This window comes from Camelus ferus, chromosome 32 (assembly GCF_009834535.1).
Source record: "Camelus ferus isolate YT-003-E chromosome 32, BCGSAC_Cfer_1.0, whole genome shotgun sequence".
NCBI classification, from domain to species: Eukaryota; Metazoa; Chordata; class Mammalia; order Artiodactyla; family Camelidae; genus Camelus; species Camelus ferus.
In genome coordinates, this window is record NC_045727.1 from 7136762 (window position 1) to 7144865 (window position 8104).

The 8104-nt window shown below is 46.4% G+C and overlaps 2 protein-coding genes across 4 annotated transcripts in view; one reads left to right on the plus strand and one right to left on the minus strand.

The window, feature by feature from the left end:
- Positions 1 to 5695, plus strand: part of WSB2 (WD repeat and SOCS box containing 2) — a 26578-nt gene extending 20883 nt beyond the window's left edge. For both annotated transcript variants that reach the window (XM_032471654.1, XM_006178985.3), the window contains one exon: positions 5659 to 5695. In XM_032471654.1, the coding sequence (XP_032327545.1) occupies positions 5659 to 5680 (22 nt within the window). In that variant the 3' untranslated portion in view covers positions 5681 to 5695. The remainder of the gene's footprint in view (positions 1 to 5658) is intronic.
- The window catches only part of RFC5 (replication factor C subunit 5), a 10006-nt gene extending 1918 nt beyond the window's left edge, over positions 1 to 8088 (minus strand). The window contains exons 1-9 of one of the 2 annotated variants that reach the window (XM_006178987.3): positions 7887 to 8088; positions 7351 to 7415; positions 6946 to 7082; positions 5748 to 5827; positions 4990 to 5063; positions 3619 to 3778; positions 2795 to 2876; positions 1534 to 1663; positions 866 to 943 (exon numbers count right to left, since the gene is read on the minus strand). In XM_006178987.3, the coding sequence (XP_006179049.1) occupies positions 866 to 943; positions 1534 to 1663; positions 2795 to 2876; positions 3619 to 3778; positions 4990 to 5063; positions 5748 to 5827; positions 6946 to 7082; positions 7351 to 7415; positions 7887 to 7951 (871 nt within the window). In that variant the 5' untranslated portion in view covers positions 7952 to 8088. The other variant, XM_032471655.1, reaches the window with a different exon arrangement.
- Between the last annotated feature and the right edge of the window lie 16 nt (positions 8089 to 8104).

Genomic DNA, 8104 nt, shown 5'->3' on the forward strand with positions numbered 1-8104 from the left:
TACCCACGCCATTTTGTGTCTTCATAGGGTGCCCCCCCCCAAGCATATTCCACAGTGACCATAGGAAGATGGCAGAGCCATCAACACTGCCCTTTTAGTAACTGGGCGGCTCTGGTAACTTCAAAGTTGTCACTTGTTCCAATTTTAAAAACAAATAACTGATTTTTAAAAGTCAATTCATGCTCAACGTCTACAAAGTGCAGAGCTGGGCTCAAGCCAACCCTTTTCTTGGGCAGAATTTAACACGCCGGCCGGCCACAGGGAGAGGCCTGTAAAGGCAGCAGCGGAACCAACATTCATGGGCCCGACCGTCTGCAGGTGGCAGTCTTGGGGGGAAGAGCTGCTCCTACAGGCTGAGCCACAGGTCACTTGGAGAACTCCTGTCTGGTTCTTCCCCAAAGGGCCAGCTGAACTGGTCTGGGGTGATTCGTGTGTGCTGCCAAGCTTGAGAACCAATTTTCTGTACAGAAGATACGACCAAGTGTGGAACTTAAGGTGGTTTAGTTGAGACTGCTCTGGTTTACGTGAAGGTACATATTCCTTCTCCAGCTCTGCTTTTGGGGAAAAGAACCTCTTAGAAATATGAATTAAAATATACTACTTATTGCTGTAAAGTACAAACCCCTGGAGGAAATAAGTTAGCCATCAGGAATTCCTTTTTTCCAGCATTCTACAGGGCAAAAGTGTTTTTGGAACTAGGTTTTAAATAGCAAAATAAAACTAGGGATGAGGGCTCAGGTTTATACCTCTTCATTCTCATTTCTTTGCTTCCAAAGTGAACCTAAGGGTCCCTCTCCGACCACCCTGGACCCCAGCACGTGCTGCCTCCTGCACAGCTTCTGACCTAGGGAGTGGTGTGAGTTACCTCTGTGCACAAACAAATGTATCTCTGTCAGGATATCGTGTAATGCCAAGCCCTTCAGAGTTTTCAACTCCATAATATCTAGAGGGGAGCAGTTAAGGCAAATGGAACAAGTTCCAGAACAAACACACCACACAGAATTTTGAATCCAAACCCTGGTGAATGCCTTTTGAAAAAAGTAGGGCTTTTCACCCCAATGCAGCTGTTTCTTTCAATCTGAATCTGTACGTGTTGGACCCCAATTATTTTTCTCACGTTTTCATCTCCAGTGAGGGCCTTCTGAGAACCAAGAGAGAACAGAATCAAATGAATTCCCCAAAAGGCTTTACATCACTATAACTAGATCTTAATTTCATAGCGAGACAAGAGTACCACTGACTGCCTAAAAATGACTGCACCTTCCTTCCAGGCTCTAACTGCTTCTCTCCCATCTGTGGGTGAAGTGGTGTCAAGCCATACCCAGGTCAGGGCCCTTCAGAAAGACCTCCAAGGCATTAAAGACAAGTACCCACCCCACCCAGGCAGCTTGCTCCCACGACAAGCTGACAGGAGTCACGTGCAGCCAGTTGTCTTTTGCCAGGAGGGTGCAGGTGCTGGCTGCAGCCTGAGCTCCAGGGGCCACGTTCTTGGCCCCAGGCACTTAACCATCTGCAGGACAAGAGAAAGGATACTCCTGTAGGCCGTGGTGAAGTCCTGATTCAACATCCAGTCCAGAATGCTGGCGACATCCGACTTAAGCGGGTGCCCTGTGCAGGTGTAGACGGTCTCCTCTGTCACCTTCCCAAAGGCCATGCTGGTGCTCTGTGCAGACAGAGGGGGTAGTCACCAGGCTGCTGCGGCCACCGCACAGTGGGCAGGTCAGGGGAACACTGCTGAGGCAGCAAGGCGGGTGGGCAACAGGACGGCTTGAACTCCGTCTGTGTTTTTGAGTTTTTTGGGGGGCGGATAACATGTCTTTTATTGAAGTATAGTTGATTTACAATGTTATGTTAGTTTCAGGTATACAGCAAAGTGATTCACATTTATATGCATGATCTTTTTCAGATATTCTTCCACCCTTCCTATAGGTTATTACAAGATACTGAATATGCAGTATCTTTCCCTGTGCTATACTGTAGGAACTTGTTCATCTATCTTATATATAGTAGGGTGTATCTGGCTAATCCCAAACTCCTAATTTATCCCTCCCCCCGCCCTTTGGTATCCATGTTTGTTTTCTATGTCTGTGAGTCTGTTTCTGTTTTGTAAGTAAGTTCCTTTGTATCATACTTTAGATTCTACATATAAGTGATGTCATATGATATTTGTCTGACTTACTTAGTATGGTATTCTCTAGGTCCATCATGTTGCAAATGGCATTATTCATTTTCATGGCTGAGTAGTATTCCACTGTGTATATATACCACATCTTTATCTAGTCAGTGGACATGCAGGTTGCTTCCATGTCTTGGCTATTGTCAATAGTGCTGCTGTGAACACTGGGGTGCATGTATCTTTTTAAATTAGAGTTTTCTCCAGATATATGCCCATGAGTGGGATTGCTGGATCATATGGTAACTTTGTTTTTAGTTTTTTAAGGAACCTCCATACTGTTTTCCATAGCGGCAGCACCAAATTCCTACCAACAGTGTAGGAGGGTCGAACCTGGTATTTGTTACATTGGTAAGAGCTGGCCTCATCAGAGGATGCTGCTGCTTGTCGGCTAAGTTACTGCTGCAGAATCCGTCCCTATCTTTCCCTTGTTTGTAACACATCATTCTTTCAATTAATCGAAACACAAAGGTGGGGGTACACTTTGACATCTTAAGAGATCAAGGTCTTACCAGCTTTAGATTTCTGAACTAACAGATCGGTCATGCAGTTGCCTGCATGTCTTTCTTGAACAACTGTTCTGAATCAACAACTCAAGATTTGCTTGAGGTAGTCCCGTACCTGCAAAATGTTCAGAGCCCTTCGCATATCTCCACTGGAAAGAGTCACCAGTGCTTTCATCCCATCTTCACTTATATCAACTCTGAAAGAAAAGAGGCAGAAGGGGTTAGAGGCCCCTGAGAGCACAAGCGTTCACCAGCGGAACAAGATGGCCTGGGATGATTAAGGCTTTGAAACAATGAGAGAAAAAAAGGGAAGGAGAGAGTTAACAACACTCTCCCGATCTACAGGATCCAGAATTCACTCTGGCTTTTGGGGGCGGGGGATGTGGCCCTCACATTAGTAGTCACAGCCTACTCAAAGTCTAGAAAGACCCTTATTTAGGACCAACCATTGCTACACTGAGCAACTGGCTTTGAATTATGTTCTCTGGAGAGGACAGAGCACTAGCTGAGATCTGCAGCCGAAGAGCAAAGTACCTCCTTTCAAATAAGCAGCAGCTCAGGCTGGCTACTTGCTTGGCACCTGATTGCACAGAAGGTGATGTCTCAGTACTTTCCCTTCTAGTCAAAAAAGGCTAGAGGCGTCTTAGCAGAAGGGACTTGGCAGCACACAGTTCCCAATGACAAAAGAAGAGTAGGAGGAAATTGGGACAGCTTCCAGGGGAGGAGGATGGAATCAGGAGAAGAACCAAATGACTTCCGTGAAGGATGTCTGAGGTACCCAGGCGGCGAACCGAGGGTGAGGCGTACCCTGTGCAAGGCTTCCCCCTAAGTTGTTCACAAACGTTGTATCACCTTTAGATGTAAACCAGCCAGTCGCCTTACACTACACACACTCTGTCCCCGAGGCCCTCCCTTTTCCCTGCTGCTCAGTATACTCACTTTTCTTCTCCTACGACATGTTCCAGGCGGGGAACCATGAGTTCGGGAGTCAGGGGACCGAATCGGAACCTTGTACACCGGGACTGCAAGGCGGGGATGATCTTTGACAGATAGTTACAGATGAGGCAGAATCTGGTATTTTCAGTGAATTTCTCAATCACTGGCAAGGGAAAAGAAAACCACCTCACATTCATTCTGATTCTTCAAAGGACCCAGAAACCCTGAACTTTTCCATAGTCACGTGAAGGGCACAGGAAACAAGAATACAAACAAGTGCGGATGCTACTGTAATAAGAGAGGGTGTTCCCTGGAGGGTCAGGACTGCAAACAGCTCTTTCCAAAGCTGACAAACATGCCACCTCCACAGGACTGTATAAAACATTTCCTTTTTCATGATTCGCCGTGGATTCTGGCACTCCTGCCATTCCATTCCATTAAGATCTGAAACCCAGTATTCCTGCCCTTTTGCATAAAGTTTTACTTGGCACACTGATGGTGCTCCGCCTTCTAGTGGGCGGGGGGTGGCGTTTGCAGACTTCCCAGTGGACCTTGTCTCAAACCCTCAGAGCGTTCATTCTCAAGAGCATTAGAGATGCTGATGACACCAGTTTCATTCTGAAGGTACCAATGTTCTCACACTGGGATCTGCCCAGACTGACAGTCACTCTTACGGAACAAGAGGCTGAAGAGAGGCTGCCAAAGCCTCTCTGACCAGAAGATACTCTAACTGTCCTCCTCCTCTTACACATGGGCTGCAATCCACTCCTCCCCAGAACTAAAGATTGTTCTCCCCTCCTTGCTGTTTACAGCACAGTCTTAATGAGAGAGATAAACAATGTCCTTGAAAACTAACTGCACAGGCCCCGCGAAACCAACAAATCACAGGATACGCTCCCTTCCCTGCCGAAGCACTCACTTGGCAAGCAGGAAAGTAATGTCAGCTTTCTGAGTGCAACTAAATTTCCAGTATTATTTTCCTGGCTATTTTGTATCGAAGGGTACCAACAGCAGAAAGGTCTACCTAGTGGTTTAGGAATGAAAGACTTCCCATATCCTCCCATCAAACAGGACAAATTCCCAACCTGGAAATTGAACCCAGTGGAAAAGGAGGATGAAACACCAGTGTCTGGTCATACCTGACAGTCCCCAAAGGGCTTATGTCTTTAAGCTACTGAAAGGGGAAACCCCCAACACAGAGGTCTTGGTCTAGATCGTCAGGTAGGATACACCATGAAAGGTATACAGAGGTTCCCTGGGCCCAGAAGGTGAACGAAAACTGAAAACAAGCCGTGTCAGATCTCACATCCAAAGTCCTAATTCTTCTTCCAAACACTCCTCAGCGAACACACCAGACACGGCAGCGCTCCTCACCTCTCCGCAAGGCATTCTGGGCGTCCTGAGTCATGGCATCAGCTTCATCCAAGATCACTAGTTTGAAGCCTTTCCTAGGAAAACAAATGGTACCACTGAAAGGTTTCTTCAATCTCACTTCAACTTCCAGGCCCAAACCTACACCTTCACATTTGTGCCATCAGGCCCTTTGTCATAAATTTCTTTTCTTCTAGAATTCTGACCAAAGCAGATGTCTGTGGTCACACAGAGCAAATGCCTCATCACTCCTTCATGTCCTAAAGGGAAGGGAGGTCTAATTTCTGTATTTCTGTTACACTGTGTCCTCTGGAGCCTTCATCTTTCTTCTGCACAGCAACCTATTATTTTAGTGCTGCTTTTCCCCACCAACTTCACTTAAACCTGTCTTTTTCTTTTTCTTTTTTCACCACCATCCTCATCCTAGTAATGCATCCTGATTTCAAATCATTTTTGTTTAAATTCAAACTAGTTCATCCAGTCTTAGGATGCAGTCAGTCCTCAGTTAACCAATAAAAAAAATTAATGCTTCCCCAGAGAACCTGCTAATACAGATTTAGATAATATTTCTTACTAGGTAATATTATCTATTTTTTAGATAATATTCCTGTACTTTATCTCTTTTTCATGGCTGCTTTTGACCAAGTCTTTTTTTTTTTTTAACCTTTACAGACTGGCAAAGGAGAAGATTTAAAAGATTAAACTCTATCATCTCACTGATCAGAATCTTTAGGGAGAGAAATTATGCAAAGAATTCTTACTTAAATATTGTCCTCGTGCTAGCAAAGCTCAGGATTGGCCCCCGAACGATGTCTATCCCTCGGTCATCTGAAGCATTCAGCTAAATGTGAAAGAGAGAAGCCAGAATAAACAGAAAACCTGCTGGTGTGCTGTCTATGAATTAATGTATCTTTTCATCAGTCCTGCTCAGCAAGCTAGGTTTCTAGGTCTTAGGACAGACAAGAGAGAATCATTAAAAACAAGATCACTGTTATATTTAAAACTCACAACTCACTAGATCATTACATTATATTTTGAAAGGCATATGATTGTCTTTCCTCCCCTTTCTGAGGACAATCACGGACACACTCTGGAGGAATAATTAATTGGTCTGGTCACAGTGAACAGTACCTCTGGCACGAGCAGAATGATGCTAATTTTAGCTACCACATCCCAGAGCAACCCGGAAGTTACCTAGTTTTTAGTACACTGAAGTAAGAATACTGGTGGCAGCAAGATTCTAAGATCTATAACAAAAAAATAAGCATTTTTTTCCTTACAATGGACAATACGTAGAATTTCATAATCTAAGTGCATCAGTCAAGTCCCAGCGGTAAACAGATGGCACACTCAAATGCAGTAATTGGAAGAGAATTAAATGAAGAGATATTTTCAAAAGTGCTGGTGGGGTGTGGGGAAACCACAAGGGCTATGCAATACCTCAGGGGCTACTGGGGCCCATTACCACCCCCAAGTCTTAAAGGTTGGGTGGGAGAGTGGTGCGCCCTGTAGTGAGGATGCTGTCAGACTGTGCTGACCCCCAGGGCAGGAGCAGGCATCATTCTCCTTTCCCCATCTCCTGCCAGGGCCCCTCCTGGCCAAACCTAACCAGAAGCCAGAGGGCAAAGGAGGCTGTAATCAACAGCTCAGCCTTCTGAGTGGAGAAACATGGAGAAAGGGGCCCATGGAGAGAGTCAGCAACCAAGAGACCACTGAGTGTTGGGTGAAAGTTGGCAATGGCAGAAAAGATAACCTAGCCCTACCGCAGTCCTGTAGCTAACACCAATCCAAGCCAAAATGTCAATTACAGAAAACAGTGAATTAAAATATTTTATGCCAGCTTCTTTCCCAGCCACCAAAAACCAGCAGGGCAGCTAACTTGTAAAGTAAAACGAAAGTAGCAGAACTAAAAGCAGGAGACTGGAGTCCTTTGAGAGTAAGAATAACCCTCCCATTTACCTCCAAGACCATGGAGCCGAATTCCTTATCTTTGTACAGCTGTTTAGCACAGGCTAGGATGGTGGATGTCTTTCCTGTCCCAGGAGGACCATAGAGAAGCAGGTGTGGCAGGCGGTCCTCACTGATAAACTTCTGAACTGAACGTTGGGGGGAAAAAGAGAGACGCCATCAGTCTCTGAAAGTCACCTCATTCACTGTGGGCCCTTGAGTTGGGCTGAAGGCATTTCAACCCTATGTTCAAATCAAGAGGCAGATGCAGGAATGAAAAAGCTGTAGGACTCAACTATTAAAGCCACATCCCATAAAGCTTATCTTCAAAGTTGTTATTCAACAGAGACAACAGTCCTAAGACATTAACACAGGTTGTTCAACTAGGATAACAGCAATTGACACATGGATACTTACTGGTGCTCAAGATGTCCTGATGAGAAATGAGATCATCCAGTGTCTGTGGACGGTATTTTTCAACCCTGAAAATTCAGCATGGATTACAAAATACATAAATGCAAGGATATTTTGTTATGTGCAAAAGAAACCTTTCACGTCCTAACTAAAACAGGAAGAGATACAAAGCCCTTTACCCAGTGGTTCTCAACCAGGGGCAATTCTGTCCTCCAAGGAATTCTTGACATTATCTGGAGACATTTTCCATTGTCACAACTGGGTGGAGGGTGCTAGTGGCATCTTGTGGCTCGGCACCAGGGATGTTGTCAAACATCCCACAGTGCACAGTGGGAATGGGGAAGCTGGCAAAAGCTCTAAATAGAATGGAACGGGGCTGGGGAGTTGAGGAGTGTCGAGGCGAACTTCTGTGGCTCCGCCCCGGCCGCAGGTCCGGGAGAGGCGGGGCGAGGTCGGGCTGGGGACCGGCCACTTGTCCACCTGGGCCACCGCCCCCGCGGGCGGCCCACTCCCTTCCCCGCAGCCGCGCCTCCTCCTACCAGGGCAGGTTCCTGATCTTGGCTGCCTCGGGCTGCTGCTGCTGCTTGTGCGCTGACGTCTCCATGACGGGGTGATGAAGGTGTCCGGGTCCGCTGGGGCTGTCGCTTCTCCCAGGGGGCTGCACCGCGACCAGCCGCGAGACCTGACCCCGGGACCCTCGGACTTGGAGTTCGCGCCCAAAAGCAAGTCTCGCGAGATTCAGCCTTTAGCTTCCGAC